Here is a 21022-nt window from a genome sequence, read left to right on the forward strand (position 1 = left end):
CTCCAGCCTGGGTGGCAGAGTGAGACCCCCAACTCAAAATAAACAAAAAAACCTCACATTTCACAAGGCTACAGAGTGATTCCTCTGGCAGATCTGGGTAAATTGAAAACCTTCTGAAAAGGATTCACCATCTTACACGCCATTAAGAACATTCGTGATTCATGGGGGGAGGTCAAAATACCAACTTTAACAGGAGTTTGGAAGAAGTGGGTTCCAACACTCATGAATAATTTTGAGGGATTCAAGACTTCAACAGAGGAAGTCACTGCAGATGTGGTGGAAACAGCCAGAGAACTAAGATTGGAAGTGGAGCCTAAAGATAGGGCTGAACTGCTGCAATCTCACGATCACACTTGAATGGATGAGGAGCTGCTTATTATGGATGAACCAAGAAAGTGGTTTCTTGAGATGGAATCTGCTCTTGGTGAAGAGACTGTGAACACTGTTGAAATAACAAGGAAGGGCTTAGAATATTGCATAAACTTGGTTGACAAAGCGGCAACAGGGTTTGAGAGGACTGACCCCAATGTTGAAAGAAGTTCTGCTATGGGTAAACAGCACTGCACACAATAGAGAAATCTTTCGTGAAAGGAAGAATCAGTTGATGCAGCAAACTTCATTGTTGTCTTATTTTAAAAACTGCTACAACCACCCCAACCTTCAGCAATCCCCACCCTACATCAGTTAGTAGACATCAACACTGAGGCAAGGCCTTCTACCAGCAAAAAGATTACAACTCACCTAAGGCTCAGACAAACATTAGCATTTTCAGCAATAAAGTATGTTCTGATTAAGGTATGCACATGACTCTTTTAGACATAATGCTATTGCACACTTTATAGTATAAACAAAGCTTTTATATGCACTGGGAAACCAAAATGTTTTTGTGACTTGTTTTATTGTGATATTCACTTTGTTGCTGTCTGGAACCACACCTGTGATATCTCCAAGGTATGCCTGTACTTCTTTTATGCCTCCAACAAAGGCTCTGGGTAGAAAGAAGATCCTTTGATATATAATATCATGGTACTATAATTTTAAAACTAGCTTTCAGACAAACGTATCCACTCAGGCACAGGTACCGTGAACCCCAAAAGCAGGAGATGTTTCACACTACCTCAATGAAGCCACCTTCACCACTACTTGAGTCACTCACTCAATTTACTGGGCATATACTACATACTAGGTGACTTTCTAACCCAGCGCTACTCCAAGTGTGGTCCATGGAACAGAACCAGACCATGGACTGTCTGTTACTGGTCTGCTACAAGGTAAGTACAAAAGTGAAGAGTAAGCATCTAGAAACATTTATAGCAATCTGACATTGCCATTTAATCAGTGGTCTCATTTCGCTGGACAGAGCATAGACAAGCTCAGGAGTTATCAGACTGCTGTGGTGAGTTACTGTGGCTGTGGTCCAGGCATCCCGGACCTTGAATGCCATGCTGTTTAGCCTTTGTAAGACATGGAAGCAAGGGAGTGATAAAATCACACGTACATTTTAGTCAGATCCCTTGTGCCTAAAGGCGAGGAAAGGACAAGACGGAGGGCGTTGAATGAACTACACTGTGAAGGGTCACATCATTATTTCCCTCAAGGTCTTTCGCGCAAAGTAATTGGCACAGGGCAGCTAATGATGTGGCAGGAGACAAGGCTATACTTTGCTGTCTAAATGAGAACAATTCCCATCTGACTGATTTTAATGTGTATTTTAGTCAAGGCCTCTGCTGAGAAATAGGAACTAAGGTAGCAGCAAAAATCTCTTCTTCCTTTACTTGGGTACCTGTTAAGTCCACTTGGGATAGTGAAGGAGAAATCTGCATTCCTCTCCCAGGTGAGTGTGAGACCCAGTGACCACCACAGCATCTTGATGACAAATCACACATCATCAGAGGCCTACCTCCTCCTCCATAACATCTTGGAGCTAACTGGTCTCACTGTGCCCCAGACCTTCAGCTCAAACTCTTCCCCAGGTCTGGACTGCTTTCTATCTAATTCACACCCAGATATTTTTCTTTTGACAGCCAACACAAATCCCATTGCTTGAGAAATCTGCTCCAATTACCCTGAGATTCAAATCTTGATTCAGCTGTGATGCTGGACAGCTAACCCAAACTTGCTGAGCCCCAGTATCCTAATTCAGAAAATGAAATGCTAATATTTATTGATATGGTGGCTTTTTGAGGATTAATGAAATAAAATAATATACTGCCTGGCACATGGTAAATGCTTAATGGTAGATAATATTAATAGTACAAATTAACATTTATTAACTCACTGTAAGTGTTTTATCTGTATCTTCATTTTGTTCTCACAACAACACTACAAGTTAGGTACTATTAGTTTTCCCATTTTATAGGTAAGGAAACAAAAGCACAGAAAAGTTAAGCAATCTGCTCAAAGGCACATAGTTTGAAAGTGGCAGAGTCAGGATTCAAACACAGGCTGTCTGGCTGCAGAGTCTGGCTCCCAGGCACCATACTATGCCACTTGATCATACCATTTCCCCCTCTGAGCTTACTACTGACTTTGCTAATTACGACATATCCTGATTAAGCTAATTTTTCATGTTTAATAGCAACCCAGTCTGCCTCTAAGCTCCCTAAGTGCAAAGACTTAATCTATGGCTTCGCTCAATCTACTCTCTCAGTGCATTATATAATAGTAGCTATTGCTGACAGATAACTTGACTGATCTGCTTACTATCTTCCATAAATGCTTCTATTTGTTGGCATTAACAATTTCATATCTGTTTCACAAATGTGCAGAAAAGGGTTCACATAGTAGGCCTGAGACTGCTATCCTGAGAAAGGCCTGCTTGCAAGGTTAACCCTTGCCTGGTGTCTGAGAAGTTGGACTTTGGCAGAATTCATGCCATCCTAATTGATAAAAACAGGTCACCGTGCCTGAACTGTTTTGCAAAAAAAAATGCAGTTTTAATGCAGTTCAGTGCTGTACATCTGCTTTCCTCCTGGGAGTCTAGAGTTTTGGTACATGCCAGGTGTGTGGTGCCTATGTGACCAACCCCTAAGAGAATTCTTGGGCAGTGAGTCACTAATGAGCTTCCCTGGTGGACAACACTTCACATGCTGTCGTAGGTCACATGCTGTGCGACTCCACTGGCAGAGGACTCTTAGAAGCTCATGACTGGTTTCCTCTGGACTTTTGTCTCACGTGCCTTTTCCTTTGCTGTTTTGCTTCGTATCCTTTCAGTGTGACAAATCATAGACAGGAGCAGGACTATGTTGAGTCCTATGAGACCTCCAAGTGACTCCTAGAACCAGAGAGTAGTGCTAGGGACCCCCTGACACAGTGAGAATTTAAAAAATGTAGGCTGAGCATGGTGGCTTATGCCTGTAATCCAGCATTTTGGGAAGCCAAGGCAGGAGGATTGCTTGAGTCCAGGAGTTTGACACCAGCCTGGGCAACATAGTGACATCCCACCTCTATAAAATAAAATTTAAAAATAGGTAGAAATGGTGGCACATGCCTGTAATCCCAGCTACTTGGATGGCTAAGGTGGGAGGATTGTTTGAGCCCAGGAGGTCATGCCACTGCACTCCAGCCTGGGAGATAGGGTGAGACCCTGACTCAAAAATAAATAAATAAATAAATAAATAAATAAATGTGTCCCCAAACATTATGTGATGCTATCTTCCGTAGGAACATCCTAAAACATTTCCAAAGTTAGTCTAGAAATGGTCCAGGTTTGGACATTTGTTCACCGATATATTCAATCTCCAAGACTGGCCGAGCTGCAGTGGGAACAACCATGAGGACACAGCTCTTGCATTCCAGATGCTCACGTGAGCCCAGAGGGGAAGATAGGCAGGCACCACGGGAAATACAGTAGTCTGGCCCTGCTGCTTCCTGGCTGTGTGGCCTTGGATGGGTCATTTACCCTGCTGGAGAGTCACTGTCCTTACCTGCTGATGGGCCTCCTCATAGTGCCTGCACAGAACAGGTAGTGGGGCTGGAGGAAGGTGAGCACTCAGAGCACGTGGCATTGAGCAAGTCTGTCACAGGTGACCTGAGGACAGCCTCACAGTGGCCTGCTTGCTGTACCCTAGCTCTTCTCTCAGGAATACACTTTCAGGGACAACAAGAAGGGGTATGGGGGTCAAAGAGATAGAGGTAAAATGGCTCAAAATGTGCCAGCCTCATCAGGTTATTAAGAGACAAAATGGGCAAGAGCACAGATTTTGGACCAACAGCCTGCCTGGGCTCAAACCCTAGCTATGCAGCCTGTGGGACTGTGAGACCTTGGGTGAGTGGCCAAGCCTCCTGAGCCTCAATTTCCTCATTTGTAAAATGAGGGAGGAATCAGTACCTGCCTCATGAGGGTTTGTTGTGGGCTAATAAAGTGACTAGCACAGTGCCTGACACACAGTGAGTGCCCCATAGCATTAGCTATGGCATTTTGTGAAGAAGTTCAAACATGGTAAGTTGCATAGGGTAAGTGCTCTACAAACTTTAACTGCTATTATTAGTAGTACTATTATTAAGAAACACCAATGAAAGCAATACTTACAATCTTTTCTTATCCACCACTCTTTTAACTCGGATGGCTCTCTGTTCTGAGTAAAGTTTACAGACTCCTGTTGCAGGGGAAAATACCAGAAGAAAGATTGCTTAAAAAACAGCTTCTCAGGCAAAGGCATCATTAAATATAATGAGACACTATAGTCTTCAGCTAGCAAAGCTAAATTCTGCATCACATCTATTGTGAAATGCCACATTTGACCTTTAAAAGAAAATGAAATACTTTTTAAGTAATCTTCAATGAAATCCAAAACAGCAGTCCTGTGTTCCTTCACTTGCTGGGAATGTATCTCCTTGTGAGCTGTAACAGAAAAGGACAATGTTCAGGTCTTCGCATTCAATTATCCTAAAGAGCAATTCATCAGCTTCCTCACAACACTTTCTTTATTGAGAGTATTTTTTAAAACACAGCTATAAAACAAGTCTTGTGTCAAGACACTACATTTTTAAAAGAGTAAGATTTATTAGGCTTCACAAAAGTGAAAGATTAAACTTGTAGAAAAACTATCGTCAAATAATTTATGGTTTATCAGAACACTTAAGGATAGTATTTGATGCAGCCACTTCTTGAATGCTGACCCTATCTGTGTTAACAGCATCCAGTGCTCAAGCTGACCTTCAGGGAACATGTTTAAATAATTGAAATCACACACTCCTCCCTGCCTGAACCTGTGCTGCTTTTCAGCCTGTAATGCCCCATCCTCTCCCCCAGGCCACTCACATTCTGAGGGTCCCTTAGACAATGAGTCAAACTTTCCGTCTCCAGGAAACCTTCTATGACTCCTAGCCACACAGATGCCTTTCTCCTGGGATCCACCACACAGAAATGTGCTAAAAGGCCTTGCCAGACCTAAAGTCTGTGCCACTGGTTTTGGTAAGACAGTGACCACTGACTGAGAGATTGAGTGCCTACTGTGTGTAGGTGCTCTGCTAGCACTTTACATATGTACTGCTAGTAACTAAAATAGCAATTCCGAGTTTCCTCATTTTACACATGAAGAAATTAAGGTTCAGAGGCAATAAATAGCCCGAGGTTAGATGGTTTCATATGTAAATGTAGGTTTTGTTAATATTCCTGTGTATTTTTTAGGTCTCTCAATGAATATGTATGCCCTTAAGGGTAGAGGGCATGATTTCTGTCTTTACTATAGGGCTGCCTAACCCAAGATTCATGTGGGGGACTCAGGAGCTCTGTGAAATTGCATATAGAATTTTGTGTATGTACATTTTTCTGGCAAGAATGCCTATTGCTTCCATCAGAGTCTCCAAGTGGTCCATCAGCATTCTAATAAAAACCTCCCGAACAGAAGTCTGTGTTGTGAGCACAACAGCATCTGGCAGCTTTGAACTCTACTTACTATTTAACGTACTCTGTATCTGCCTAAGCAAATTAAAAAAGAATCAGGAAAGAGGCGTGCCTTGGGAAGCCATCTCATTGTCTCAGTGAGAATTAAACATCAATGAAAGGGAGATAATAAGCACCCTAGTGCCAGACATGGTTCTAAGCAGGCTGTAGGAATTTAACTTAATTCTCATAACAACCCTAGAGATACATCCCCTAATTGTCTGCATTTCATTGACAAAAAAACAAGGCCCAGGGAGATTAAGTGACTTGCAGAGGGCTATATGGCTCGGACGGGTGGAGTTGGGGTGCAACCTAGGCAGTCCTGGATCCAGAGCTCCAGAGCCTTCCTCCTAACCTTGAAGGTTTGATGGGAAAGTTTACTTGAATATTACGAGTAGAGAGCTTAAGTACCCCAGGCTGCTGTCAACCCCCATCCCACTAAATGCCACACAGAACAGAGGCACGCATACGCGTGCGCGCGCGCGCGCACACACACACACACACACACACACACACACACACACACACACACACACACACACAATTTGTCTTCACTGTCCCTGGCCCCTAGGTAAAGTTTTGGTTCTGTTTGGAGAGGTCCTTTCCATCTCCCTGCTCCCATTGATTTAACTTGAAAGATGCAGCCTTTTCAGTACTTTTAACAGCTTTGGTTAAAACACTGATAAGAAAGAAAAGACTTTTATGTTTTAAAACCTAAATCGAAATAAGAAGAGAGAATTTTAACCGGCCACACCATATGAATCTTGTTTAACTATCTGCTATATTCATGGTTGCCCGTTTGCATCTTTCAGAGCACTTTACCTTCTGCTCGTAGTTGTTGAATTGCTTCTGAACAGGTCCTCATGAATATCTGGGCATCCTGGTCTATCTGGTCTCGTTCTGTGTCTGTCATCCTCCCATATTCAGACATGGTATGGCTAAAAAAATACAGCAAAGGAAAGGGCAGCAGCAAATGATAACATAATATAGTCTGAGTGGGATGGGAAGAGAAGAAAAGGCCTCCCTCATCAAGTGACATTTAAGCTAAGACTTGAAGGGTGAGGAGGAACAGGCCAGGTGAAAAGGTGAGAGAACCATCTAGATAGATAGATAGTAGAACTAACACATATGAAAGGTGTGTGGTAGAAAACCCTCTGGAATAGACCCAACTGACGTAAGCCAGATGGGGAGAGGGAGAGGGAGAGGGAGAAGGAGCGTGGAGTGAGGGCTGGAGCATAAGCTGGGCTATGAAGAATGTAGGCTCTGCTTTGAGAGCAATGGGGCAGCTACTGAGGGGTCTCACACCACACAATGACCGAATCAGAGGGTGGAGGGTGTTCCCGAAACATTTCAGGCACACTCCCACCTCAGGACCTTTACATGTGTTGGTTGTCTCCTCCTTTGGAATGTTCTTTCCCCAGATAGCTGCATCAATGGATCCCTTACTTCTTTTAGGTGTTTACTCCATGTTGCCCTCTGAATGAGGCCTTCCCTAATCCTTCTTTATAAACTGTCCCTCCCTGACATTTTCTATCCCACTTCCCTTCCTCCTTCCCCACAAAGATACTTATCCCACTCTAACATTCCATATATTTTGCGTAATTATTTCTTTTCTTGCCTGTCTCTCCCCGCTAAAAATGTAAGTTCCACAAAGGCAAGGACTTCTGTTTGTTCACTGCTGTATCCCCATCATCAAGAGCAATGCCTAGCATTCTTAGTAGGCTGATCAATTAATAAATCAGTAATCAAATACTTTTGAATGAACTGAACAAATGAATGAGTTGGAGAATGTGCTTGATACACAGCTACGATTGTGCTGTCTAGTAAGTTCCTCCTGAACCAATTTTTTCCCCCACCTCAAGACAGGTAGGCATCCTTGTCCCAAAGCCTTCTCTAGGAAACTTAAGGCACAAACAAACAGGGAATACATCCATCCTGAGGACAGGCCCTTCTAAAAAAGAAAGGGGTGAGATGAGCACACAGTCCTCACTCCCAATCACCTGATAAGCATCCCCTCCTTCCTTGGAGTCACCCCTACCCCATGACCCCTACCCCACTTCCACATTTTCTGAGGGAGAGTCGAAAAGGAAACCCCACAGCCTCCAGCCTCCTAGGGAATAGATGATCCTCTCTCAATGGAACTTGAAGAGTGACATGGAATTAGTTCCTTATTCCAATGCTCCTTAGGATCTTGTTCTATTAGTTACTTAGGCTTGGGATGGTAACCATGAGAGAATGGACTCCGTCCAAGGGAAGACCCAACAGTGAGAAAAGCACCAAGCCAGCAAGCTCAATCCCCTCTCCCCAACCCCAGCCCACCCCCAATCCCAGATGAATGGCTCCCCTCTGGGGAGGAGCCAGACTAACAAGCAGAGGGGCCAAAGCCTCAGGTTCATCCCTACTAGGAACCTTCTCATCGGAAATAGAGGCTAACGGGGTCAGGGACAAATGAATCAGAAAGGTACCAACTTAGTGAATATGTACCCTGCGGACAGAAGAGACCTAGAAATGACTAGTTCCAAGAACATTAGATTAACATCCTCCTACTCTATATTTTGATTTAATGGAAACTCAGTGAAATTGAAAAGGTCTAAAGGTTAATTTGATAAAACTGATTATTCAATTAAAAGGTAATGTTCCTTTAGGAAACATTATATATATATTAACCTTCTAAATTGAAAATTGACAGTATGGCTATTCTATTAGTAAGAACAACAGAAACCAAGAAAGTTTTTTCTCCCAGATTGTTTTGTTGCCAGGATATTGTGGAAAAGGTCCATCTACCAGAAGTGAAGACATTATTTTTAATTAAAATCACTCAGAGATCTAGCCAGAGGCTATCTAGGTTACATGCTGTTCTGCTCTAGTAAAATGTCATTATTTAAAAAATTAAATGGGTCAATAAAGTCTGAGTTCTACATTCTGGAAAAAATTACAGCTTCCTAATTGTGTCAAACTAACAAAGCCTCATAAGTCTGAAGGCAATATTTCTACACATACTCTTTCAATTCCATGATCATACTCCACATAAAATGTTCCTAGGAGCAGGTCAAGGCCTGCACATTGCATTGGGAGGGCAGAAGAGTAAAAAAGAAAGGCTTTAAGCTGTCTACTACCTTTGGGAGGGAGAACTTGATGAGAGATAATAAGGGTGGCCTTTCTCCATCTGGACAGAACCTGGGCTACCGGGGGGATTGCTTATTCCCTAATCCTCATGTTTCTGTGGGAACCAGCTTCCCCGAATGACACCTTGCCTCCTCCCAGAGCCTCCTCCCTCTGGCCCCCCTGGCAGAAAGCACGGGGTGTGCATTCCTCACCACAGCTTTCTCTCCTCTCTTTTGCCTACTTAGAGACAGCAGAGGTTCTGCTCTGTTCCTCTCTCTCCTATGTTGCAAAGGGGCCTGTCCCTGCTGTCTGTGCTCCCGGGGCTGCGACTGCTCAGTGGCACTAATGGCTGAGTGAGTATCTAATTCAGGAGCAGAGTATCAGCAAGGCCACCCGCCTGCAAACCTAAGCTTTGTCTGCCGACCTAGATTTTACCAATGATAAAGGGTCTCCACTGTGTTGATCTGACTCCTGCCTCTGTTTCTTTCTTTCTTTCTGCCTCCTCCCAACTCTCTGGCAGAAAACAGAAGTGGGTTTTGTCTTGTTCAATAACCAATACCCTCCAACCTCCAGCAACTGCATCATAGGTCAAATGGGGTTCCAATTCAATTATCATTCACCAAGAGACTTCTATGTGTCAGGAACTCGCACACCCATCTAATTTAATCCTCACAAGAACATTATCCACATTTTATAAAAAAGAAAACTAGCACAAAGGTGAGTTATAGTCATTCACATGATAAATACATGGCAGGATTGGGATTGGAACTTAGGTGTGACTGACCCCAAAGCCCATGCTCTTTCACAGGGACCAAAACAGGGGGTGGAGTAGAATTCAGTGTGCATGAGTTGGCAATGAACAACTGGCTTCGGGAAAATGAGTAAAAGCCTGAGTTTCTAGCTGAGCACCATGTCATATGCCTACAGTCCCAACTACGCAGGAGGCTGAGGATCACTTGAGCTCAGGATTTTGAAGCTAACCTGGGCAACAGTGCAAAACCACCTTTAAAAAAAAAAGACTGAGTTTCTAGAATGAGGCGATGGACCTAACAAGACGAAGAATGCCTCGGGGACAATAGTTCAATCTCCTGAAGTTATCTGCCTGTAAGTGGCAGAGCTGGCACTGGCCCCCAGGGAACCTGATCCTCAGTCCTAGCATTTGCTGCCCGTGTAGCTGGAAAAGGGGAAGGCTTAGGCCCTCTTTACTGTACTGAGACGAGAGTCCATGCTGCAGTAGTCTGGGAACACCGAAAAACAGTGTGCAGTGTCCTTTTGCTGTTTGAGTATAATAACTGCCTTAACATCACTATTACATTGAAAGCTTAAAACAACTGCAAAGTTCCAGAAGAACACCTGGATGCCACTGTGTTGTTCTTTTCACATTGCATTTCAATCATACTGTCTGCTTTGAACCTCTCCACTGCTTCCTGAGTGATTATCCCTCCCACTATCGGCTTTGCAAACTTTTTTCTGAAACGAGCCAGAGAGTAAACATGTTAGACTTTGTGGGCCTTGTAGCCCATCACAGCTACTCAACTCTGCTGTTGTAGCATAAAAGCAGCCCTAGACAATATGTAAACAAATGAACGTGGTTGTGTGCCAATAAAACTTTATTATGGACACTGAAATTTGAACTTCATATAATGTTCACGTCATAAAATATCGTTATTATTTTTCCCAACATTAAAATATGTAACTACATTTAAATGTACATTTAAAATGTAGATTTGGCCTGTGGCTGTATTTGCTGACCTCTGGTACTGGAGGAAGACACTGAGTTTCACAGATTCATATGGTTCATAAGGAGTGATGTGAATCAAACCAGCACTCAAAGCATTTACTTTGCTGGATGGCTTTTCAAGGAAAAGGGAAGTTAAAAAGGGATTTCTATAAAAGATATTTACAACCACCTCATCAACCTAAGTTGTCAGATACTAAAGAAAGAAGCTACAAATTGAGAGCTTTATACAAGTTTTGTAGTTTTACAAAATCCCTGTAGCTTCCATTTTCACAGGCTATCAAATTAGTATTTGATACACATACACACCTTCAGAAATAAAAATGACACTGTGATCTAGTGTTAACCAACTATTTTAACTGAGAACTTAAAAATAAGGTTTTCTTGGTACTATGCGTCAGAATAATTATATAATTTAGTATATTCCAAAATAATGCAAATGAAATGCATTTAAAAGCATAAAATTGCCTATGTATGTTAAGTGTAAGCAGACAAAGCATCAAGGATTATTTAAAATTCAACTGGGGTATAATTATTTTTCTCTGCTGGAGAATTTATAGGACGTATTTCCATTTTTGCGTATATTGACAAAGTTAAAAAAAAGCAGGATTTATTTTATATTCTCTATGTTTGTGACAGGAAGGCTTCTGAAATACAACCACTCCTTGTTTCATAAAGTTGAAATCCTAAAAAGATGCTCCTAATGATGTTATCTTATCTGTCAAATCCAACTTTTTCATTAATTTACATAATACATTTGAAGATGAGTCCTACGGTAAAATGCCATCCTAAAGCCAGTGCAAATGGAGCTAGGGGAAGAGACACAGACAAGACACCCGTACTGCCACTGCCTGTGGAGAGCTGGAGTCTATTCCAGAAACTGTTTTAGAAGTGTTGGTTAGAATGTTTTTTTTCTCTTTTTCTTTCCAAATGGCATTTTTGATGACTCGCATCATTCCTTCATCTGCTCGATAAATATTTAGTGCATGAGAAACTATCTTTTTCACCTCTGCATGTTTCACAATAGGGCAGACGCTGTCCACAGGGTGTACGCACGTGCCAACCCCTTTGCATCTGAATTCCCTTCCTTCCTTCTTGCTTTACCTAGGTAACTCTACTCCTTCAGAGCTCTTCTCCAATGTCACTTCTTCAAGGACACTTTCTCTGACAAGGCTAAATTCCTCAAAAGCTACTTGTTCACATTAGTTTCAAAGAACTTCTTGATTTCTGCCTTAATTTCATTATTTACCCAAGAGTCATTCAGGAACAGGTTGTTCGATGTCCATGTAGTTGTATTCCTGCGGGGTCAGTGGTGAAACCCCTCTTAACATTTCCGACTGTGTTTATTTGAATCTTCTCTGTTTTCTTCTTTATTGGTCTAGATAACAGTCTATCTCATTAATTTTTTCCAAAAACTTGGATTTTCCCAAAAAAGTGGCTCCTGGATTCATTGATTTTGAAGGGTTTTTTTTTGTTTTTTTTTGCGTCTCTATCTCCTTCAGTTCAGCTCTGATCATGGTTATTTCTTGTCTTCTGCTAGCTTTGGGGTTTGTTTGCTCTTGGCTCTCTAGTTCTTTTAGTTTTGATGTTAGGTTGTTAACTTGAGATCTTTTTAGCTTTTGATGTGGGCATTTAGTGCTATAAATTTCCCTTTTAACACTGCGTTAGCTGCATTCCGGAGATTCTGGTATGTTGTATCTTTGTTCTGTTGGTGGGAGCATGAATTAGTTCAACCACTGTGGAAGACAGTGTGGCAATTCCTCAAAGACCTAGAGGCAGAAATACCATTTGACCCAGAAATCCCATTACTGGGTGTCTACCCAAAGGGATATAAATCATTCTATTATAAAGATACATGGACAAGTACTTATATGTTCATCACTGCATTATTCACAATAGCAAAGACACGTAATCAACCTAAATGCCCATCAATGAATGACAGGCTGGATTAAGAAAGTGTGGAACATATACACCGTAGAATACTATGCAGCCATAAAAAGGAATGAGATCATGTCCTTTGCAGGGACATGGATGGAGCTGGAATCTATTATCCTCAGCAAACTAACCTAAGAACAGAAAACCAAATAGCACATGTTCCCACTTATAAATGGGAGCTGAATTATGAGAATTATAAATGGGAGGACACGAGGCGGTGGGGAACAATGCAAACTGGGGCCTGTTGGAGGGTGGGGGGTGGGAGAAGGGAGAGCATCAGGAAGAACAGCTAATGGATGCTGGGTTTAACACCTAGGTGATGGGATGATCTGTGCAGCAAACCACCATGGCACACATTTACCTATGTAATAAACCTGTATGTACATCCTACACATGTACCCCAGAACTTAAAAGCTGGAAAAATAAAAAGCTACCTGTACTCTGTTTTTGCAGTACCTGTCATATCTGCAATGTTACCTGTTGGCATGAATACTTTAGCAGCTCCATGAAGGTAGGGACAAACGTGTTTGTGTTCATTCACTATTTTATACTCCATGCCTGGCATAGTCTGTGGCACATGGTAGGCACTCAATAAATAACTGCAGAATGAATAAACTGATGAATTAATCAAATTGATCAAATCATGGCACTATAAACACACAGAGATGAGTAGGACAGTTTTTCACCTCAAGAAATGCGGTAGAGGTGATTATGAACAAATAACTCTTCTACCAGGCACATGTGAGAAGTACCATAAGAAAAGCACAGAAAAAGAGCTGTCAGTATTCAGAGGTGGGAGAGATGGCTTTCAGATAGGAAGGCAGGGCCAGGGCAGGCTCTACTGAGAAGGTGGTGGTGAGAAATGGGTCTCTCAGGATGGAAGCATGTGAACATGTGACATGTGTGGAGGTTTATTTCCAGGAGGGGCTGTTATCGTGTTTATTTCAAAGTTAAAACTATAAATTAACTTCCTCCCAAAGTCAGTTTGGCCTACGACCGGTAATGATCAAGGGCATCTGGGAGGTTAAAGGCAAGACAGAGTTGATTAGGTTAGATCTCGTTTGCTGTCATAATTTTCTCACTGTTACAACCCTTGCAAAGGTGGTTTCATTACTGGCATACTGGTGAGAGAGGAAGCCACAGTAGGTAGTAAGAATGTGTGGTGGGGAAGGACAAGGATTCCATGGCCTGCCCTGGCTCAGAGGCTCACCAGCTGTGATCTTCAGGTTATGTCATCACTACGCTTTCATTGCCTGCCTGCCACACAGGCTTAACAGCAGTACCTCTCTCATAGGGTTGATGTGAGGACCAAATGAGATAAAATATGACTAACTGGTGCTTATCAGAGTACCTAATACAGAATAAACATTCAGGATGGAAACATAAGGTGGGCATGGGTGGAGGATGGGTGGGAGGGCAGCTAGGTAGGTAGAACTTTTTTTCCTAAGCAAAGTAGAGACAAATAAAAGAAAAGGGCCTGAAATGGAGCCATGGAGTTCTTATAGGATAGATGAAGGACAAAGAAGCAAAAATGAGTGGTGAGAGAAGCCAAAAAATACTGCAGTGGAAGTCAAGGAAATAGGAAATTTCACGAAACTGATGATGGTCAACAGGATCAAAGACTGTGGCAAAGCAGAAGAGCTGAGAAAAAACCATCAAGGCACTTAACACCATTCTCATTAGAGAAGGATGTGCTTCAAGTACAGTGACTTGCCATTTCACATTTATCACCAGAATTGGACAGGATAGCCTGAAAGCACACTTTAAAACTTTTTATTCCTTTTTCTCTTTTCTGCCTAGTCTCAAGATGTAATCCTAAGGCTTACTGCAGAAACCCTTTTTTTCCTGCTTAGTCTTAAGAATACAGCCTTGAAACATACTTTCTCTGAAACACCACACATACATATTTACCTAACTGTATGTATCTAATTATAGGCTTACCTGGAAGTTCCAGGGGCTAACTTGAGATAGACTGAGCATGGAGATCTAACTGCAAAATTCCAGAGATTACCTCAAGGCGGGTAGTCTACAACCTGGCCATTGCTGACATGTCGCCAGCCTGAGATGACAAGCACCAGAAAGACACACAGACGTAGTACTCAGCACCGCTCCTGCCTTCCCACTGCTTGCTCTGGAAATGAAGTCACCTTCCTTTTGTCCTTGTTATTGGCTTTGCAAGCAGTGAGCAGCCGAGCCTGTGCTCGGTTACATTATCACGGTTAAAATCGAAAAGCCTATTTACACCAAATGCTGGCAAGGATAGGCAGCAATTATAACTCTCATGCATTGCTACAAGGAATGAAAAACCACTTTGGGAGATTGCTTGGTAGTTTATTTTAATGCTAAGCATGCACCTACCATTTGTATGACCCACTAATTTCACCCTTAGGTATTTATTCAAAGGAAATAAATCAGTATGTCCACAAAGAGACTTGTAGAAGATGCTACTCACAAAGGCTTTATTCCTAATAGTCTCAAAGTGGAAACAGTCCAGTATTCTCTATTAGATAAATGGATAAGCAAACTGTGGTAACTTCACACAATGGAATATTACAAATAATAAAGCGACAAAAAGGAACAAACTACTGGTATACACAACATGCAAGAACCTCAAAAACATGTGGAGTAAAAGAAGGTAGACACACCAGAGTGTGTCCCATACTAGTCTATTTATATTCCCCTTGAGGAAAAGCCACTGGATTTGGTGATTAGGAAGTCACAGATGAGCATTAGGAGAAAAATTTCAGAAAAATGATGGAAACCAAGCTATATGGTTGGCGCGGAGTAAAAGGTGAGGAAGCAGAGGTCACGTCAACTGCAGTCTGTAGCCCAAGTCTACCCTGCAGGCATGGCTCCCTGTGGTCTGAGAACTAAGAATGGTTAAAGGTTTTTAAAGGTTGTAAAAAAACAAAACAAAAAAATATGCGACAGAAACCATACGTGGCCCACAGAGCCTAAACTATACTATCTGGCTCTTACAGAAAGTTGGCTGATCCCTGGTTAGACTTTCTCCCTGTGTTTGGCACTGACGTGAAATGAAGTGACAGTGCCTGTGGCTTAAGGAGCAAGCAAGGTCAAACGTATAAGCTAAAAGGAAGAACCAGATGACCAAAAATAGCTGGGAATCATGAATACAGCAGTACCTGAGAAGCGGTGTGAGTGACGAGACAAAGGATGCACTCGCACCGCTTCATATATAAACTAAAGGGAAGAAAAGAGCCAGATGATGAAAACTGGCCAGGAATCATGAATACAGTAGTACCTGAGAGGCGGTGTGAGTGATGAGACAGAGGATGTGCTCGCACTGCTTCTCAGGCACCGCTGCACTCATGATTCCCAGCTATTTTTGGTCATCTGGCTCTTTTCTTCCCTTTAGTTTATACACATGTAGGACAGTATCCTTAAAAACAAAGAGAGGGGTTTCTCTATGACAGGTGGAAAGAAGGTGATGAGGTGAGGTGAGGAGGGAACTGAGAGATTCTATCAGAGGTTCCAAACTTCACAGAGGAGTAGGCTTTGATGCCACCTCAATGGGGCCTGTCCTGACTACTCTGTGTAAGAATCACGAGCTTTCCCAGCACTCCTGATCCCTGTTACCTTGGTTCCACTCTTCCTTTTCTTTCTGTAGGACCTATGACCTAATGTACTATATACGTAGTGCTTGTCTTTGCCAACCCACGAGAATGCAAGCGCCATGAGGGCAGGAACACTTGTATTTTATTCCCCGATGTGCCCTAAGCATCTAGAATTCAATAAACCTGTGACGAACGAGGAAGTTTAATCTGGAGTGAGGGGTCAAGCTGGAGCAGGGGATCTCAATGTCAGCACCTCCTCAGTTTGGGGCTGGGTAAGTCCCTGTTGTGGAGAGTTGTCCAGAGTTTTGCACATTCCTGGTCTCTACCCACTAAATGCTTGCAGCACTCCTCTTGGGACAAACAAAAATGTCTTCAGACGTTGCAAATGTCCCCTGGGGTGCAAAATTACCACACTTGAGAACTGCTGTGCTAGTCATGGACTTTAGGACTAGGAGGAAATCATTCATTCAACAAGTATTTACTGAGTGCCAAATATGGGTGAGGAACTACGGAAACATGATGGAAACCTGACGAGGTCCTTGACCTCATGACATGTACAGCCTGGTGACAAAAACAGATAATAAACTATAATTATTAAATAATTACAAATTGTGTTTAGTTACTGAAGAAAATATACAGGGTGGAGAAACTAACATAAGAGACCTATTTTATAAAGGGTAGTGAGAGAAGGCCTCTCGGAAGAAGGAGTATTAAGTTGAGCCTTTAAGTTTGAAAAGGAAACCACCATGGGAAGAGAAGGAATAGCACACGCCCGGGCCCTGCACCAGGAAAGGGCATGGCACCTTCAAGGAAGGCTGGCATGGCTGGAGCACCATGGTGGGAAGGCGGTGTTTGAAATGAGGCCAGGGGCTAGGTCAGGAGCAGGGAGACCGCAGTGTAGAGGCTGGTATTAATCCTAATTGCAACGTAGTATTCATGGTGGGTTTACTCAGGTGGTGACATAATCCAATTAAAGTCTAAAAAAGACTGGCTACTGAGTAGAAACTGGACCTAGCCACCAGAAGGAATGTCACCATGAGTAACATTAGGGGATGAACAGAAGGATTCATCAAAAGTGCCCTAAGAAATGAAGGTTATGCCAAAGTGAGTGTGTAGCTGCCTCTAGCAGGTGTCAAAAGCCCAGGAGAAGGACAAAAGAAGAAAATGGCCATCAGGACTGAGGACTGGGAATTGGTGGGGGAGTCATGACCCAGCGACATGAGGGTAAGGACTGAAATGTGCTCATGAGAACGTCACCAAAACAGCAAAACTGGTGTCACAGACTGGGACAGCAAGAGATGGGCAAAAATAGCTTAGCAGAGGCTTGAAAACTTTGTTCTTCCACAGGTTCAGGGCATACAAATACATGTGTCCCCAACTTCAAATACAGCTCTGTAAGTATTCATGGAGTGAGTTTCATTTGACAGGAGATAATGGTATATATAGAGATACAAATAGACTGGAAGATATTACTGTTGTGATTTCATGACTTTGAGGACATGCAGTACAGCAGAGCCTTTTGCTTTGAGGAGATTTTTCCACTGCCGAACTGGTCTTCCTCACTACCACTCTGAGTTATTAACAAAAAGGTGAGGGCAAAAAGCACAACAGAAATACAGGCATAGAAAAGAACACAGTCACCAAAGTCCTAGTAAAAAAATGTGTACTTACCTATAAGCATTAATATAATCTTTCCTGTGTTCCAGAAGAAAATCTCTCAGTTTGCCAATGTGAGAAATCTAAAATTAAAAAAGAAAGCCAACAGTTTATATAGATATGTTACACTCATGTAATGAATTTTAAATCAATAGAGAATAAAATGCAAATTGCAGAAAGATTCTGAAGCTACAAACTGAGCACCGTCGGTTTTAGACTCTCCTACAGTCACAAATTAGTTACCATTCCTGGGCCTCAGTCTCTCATTGATGGTTCCTTCTACCTCTAATTGTTAGGACCTGTGACACTACAAGTAGGTGATTTCTAAGTAACTTAAAGATGAAATGAGATAATGCATGTCCAGTAATTACATAGCATGCATTCAATAAAGGTTAATTCCTTTTCTTTTCTTATAGCTAAAATTGTACAGCAAGTATTCCTTCTTTCAAGTGTTCTAAGGGACAGTTCTAAAGCTGAAGCTGTTGGGTTTGTAAATAGGGTCCATGCAGAGCAGCAGAGTTAAAGCAAAGATTCAGGGGTAACAATTTATCCCCACATAGCAAATATCTGTCTTTCCTCTGGGCTATTTCCATGGATGAAGAAAAAGAACTCAAAGGTATAGGAACAAAGCGTTGTGTTTGTGATGGCTGTTTCTAGTATAATAAAAAACCTATTCTAAAGCACCTGTCAGGTACTGTGCATGGAACTAGCAATTCACAAATAAATAAAAAGTGGTGGGAAGAAAGCTCAGACCACAGTCAACGGGGACAAACACGTTTCCAGAGGGAGAATGATTACTAGCCAGTGGCCTGCTGGTCCTCTGACGACATCTTACTTCAGCTTCCGACTCACACACTTTGCACTCGTTTTAAACACACATGGCCTCAGCCTTGCAAGGTCTGCTGAACTTTCGTCTCTTCCATGGAAATTTTTCTGTCAAGGCCAACCCAGGCTAATTTTCACTTTGCTCTGATCTTAAAAGGACTTCTGCACACCACCCTCTTGGCACTCAATTATTCATGGCCATGTACTCTGACCTAACTTGTAAATACACACTTCTTTGTCAGTGGCAGAACTATGCAAGGAGGAGCTGCTCAGCTTCCCCTACAGTTGTAAGCACAAGAAGAAGCACAGAGGTGATCAATAAACACTGTGGAATGAATATATGCCTAAATACAAAATAGCATTGATCACAAAAGAAACATCCATGGTTTGTCTGGAGATATGTCAGTTTGGGTTCAGCTAAATTTCCCACATAGTCTAGACTCTTATTATAAATGTGATTCAGAAAAATACCCTAAGGCATTGTAAGCAAACAAATCAAAGAAAAACAATTAAGTATGGTCACAATATTCATTTATTTCACAGATAGCAAATCAGGACTGAGAGACTGTCCACCATCCCTGACACTGCTCAACACTTTCACGTACACGGGCTATTTCTCTTCCCAATAACCCTGCTGTGCTATGATACCTACTGTTCTCATTAACCAGTTTGGGAAAAGCTAAGTGACTAGTCCAAGGTTACACGTTTAGTATGTGAGCTTGGTTTCAAAAGCTCAGGACTAAGTCCAAATTCAGCGTTTCCCAGTGCACCACCGCTGCCTGCCTTACAATCCCTGTTCCTGCTTTCCACTTAGGCTGCATCAGGAAATCTGACTTTTTTTTTTTTTCCTTTTTTTTGAGACAGAGTCTCACTCTGTCACCCAGGGCTGGAGTGCAGTGGTGCGATCTCGGCTCACTGCAAGCTCCACCTCCTGGGTTCACGCCATTCTCCTGCCTCAGCCTCTGGAGTAGCTGGGACTACAGGCGTCCGCCACCACGCCCGGCTAATTTTTTTGTGTTTTTAATAGAGACGGGGTTTCACCATGTTAGCCAGGATGGTCCCGATCTCCTGACCTCGCGATCTGCCTGCCTCGGCCTCCCAAAGTGCTGGGATTACAGGCGTGAGCCACCGCGCCCGGTCAGAAATCTGACTTTTAAGTCTGTTGGGAAAAAAAATTAAGAGATATGCAAGCAAGGGGTTAATTGCATCACACACAAGATTTTACCAAGCTACTCTTCTGTTTTAAAACCTTCAGTGGTTTCCATCTCCTTACCTCCTCCCCTGCCTACCAGGGGTCAAAAACTCAACTACTTCCAGGGGCCAGGTGAACAGTATAAATGAGCAAAGCAAGGGAAATGGGTGGGTAGAATATATTCGACAGTGGTGAATTCTGGTTTCAAAATACACTGCAGTTAAAGGAAGCAGCTCTGCAGACTGATTTGCCAAAGGGCAGCCAATGAGTCATCTCAGTGTCTAAACAATGGGAAAAAGTCCAAACTCCCAAATGCAGCACTCAAGGCCCTTCACAACTCAGCCTTGAAAGTCCCTGCCGCACACCCTGCACCACTCCAGCCTCCATCCTGCACCACTTCGGCCTCCAAGTCCCAGGCCTTCCCCTCACTTGCATATTCATACGGTTCTCCCTTTCCCTGGAATGCCCAACCCATCATTCTCTCCCAGGCAAATTCTTCCTCCTTGTTCAAGATTCTCTTTTCCTCCTCATACTCACCCTACACTCCCAGCTGCAGTCAGATCTCATTCCCGCATAAAATGCTACAGGTGCATCTATTTCAGCACCTGCTCCTTCATGGTAACAATGACTAGTTCACAGATGGATTTCCCTTCACCAGACTGCAAGCTCGGAGAGGGCAGAGAGTCCTCTCTCTTTCCCCAGAGCTTGTCAGGCACAGTTCCTGGCACAAAGCAGACCCTCAAAAACTTTTCCTAAATATTGAATAAATAGTCGGTACTGAATAATCCCAGAAGGATTATACCTCCTATGGTAGGCAGAATAATGGTTTTCCAGCTTCCCCAGTCCCATCCCCCTGTAAGATGTCCAACTCCTAATCGCTGGAATCTGTGACTACATGGTGTTACATGACAACAGGGAATTAATGCAGCAGATGAGTTAAGGCTGCTGATCAGCTGACCTTAAAGTAGAGAGATTATCCTGGATTATCTGGGTAGGCCCAATGCAATCACAAGGCTCGGTAGATGTGGAAGTGGGAGGCAGAAGGAGAATGAGAGTAAGGCAGTGTGAGAAAGACTCATTCCAATGTTGCTAGTTTTGCAGATGGGGAA

At 42.7% G+C, this 21022-nt stretch overlaps 1 protein-coding gene across 3 annotated transcripts in view; it reads right to left on the reverse strand.

Moving 5' to 3' along the window:
* STX18 (syntaxin 18) overlaps positions 1–21022 on the reverse strand; it is a 122074-nt gene that overhangs the window by 32894 nt on the left and 68158 nt on the right. For 2 of the 3 annotated variants that reach the window (XM_010357578.2, XM_030923988.1), the window contains exons 2-5: positions 17912–17979; positions 6710–6825; positions 4766–4843; positions 4532–4598 (exon numbers count right to left, since the gene is read on the reverse strand). In XM_010357578.2, the coding sequence (XP_010355880.1) occupies positions 4532–4598; positions 4766–4843; positions 6710–6825; positions 17912–17979 (329 nt within the window). Of the gene's footprint in view, positions 1–935; positions 989–4531; positions 4599–4765; positions 4844–6709; positions 6826–17911; positions 17980–21022 lie in introns of all 3 variants that reach the window. The other variant, XM_030923990.1, reaches the window with a different exon arrangement.

The sequence above is a fragment of the Rhinopithecus roxellana genome, chromosome 2 (assembly GCF_007565055.1).
Source record: "Rhinopithecus roxellana isolate Shanxi Qingling chromosome 2, ASM756505v1, whole genome shotgun sequence".
NCBI lineage: Eukaryota > Metazoa > Chordata > Mammalia > Primates > Cercopithecidae > Rhinopithecus > Rhinopithecus roxellana.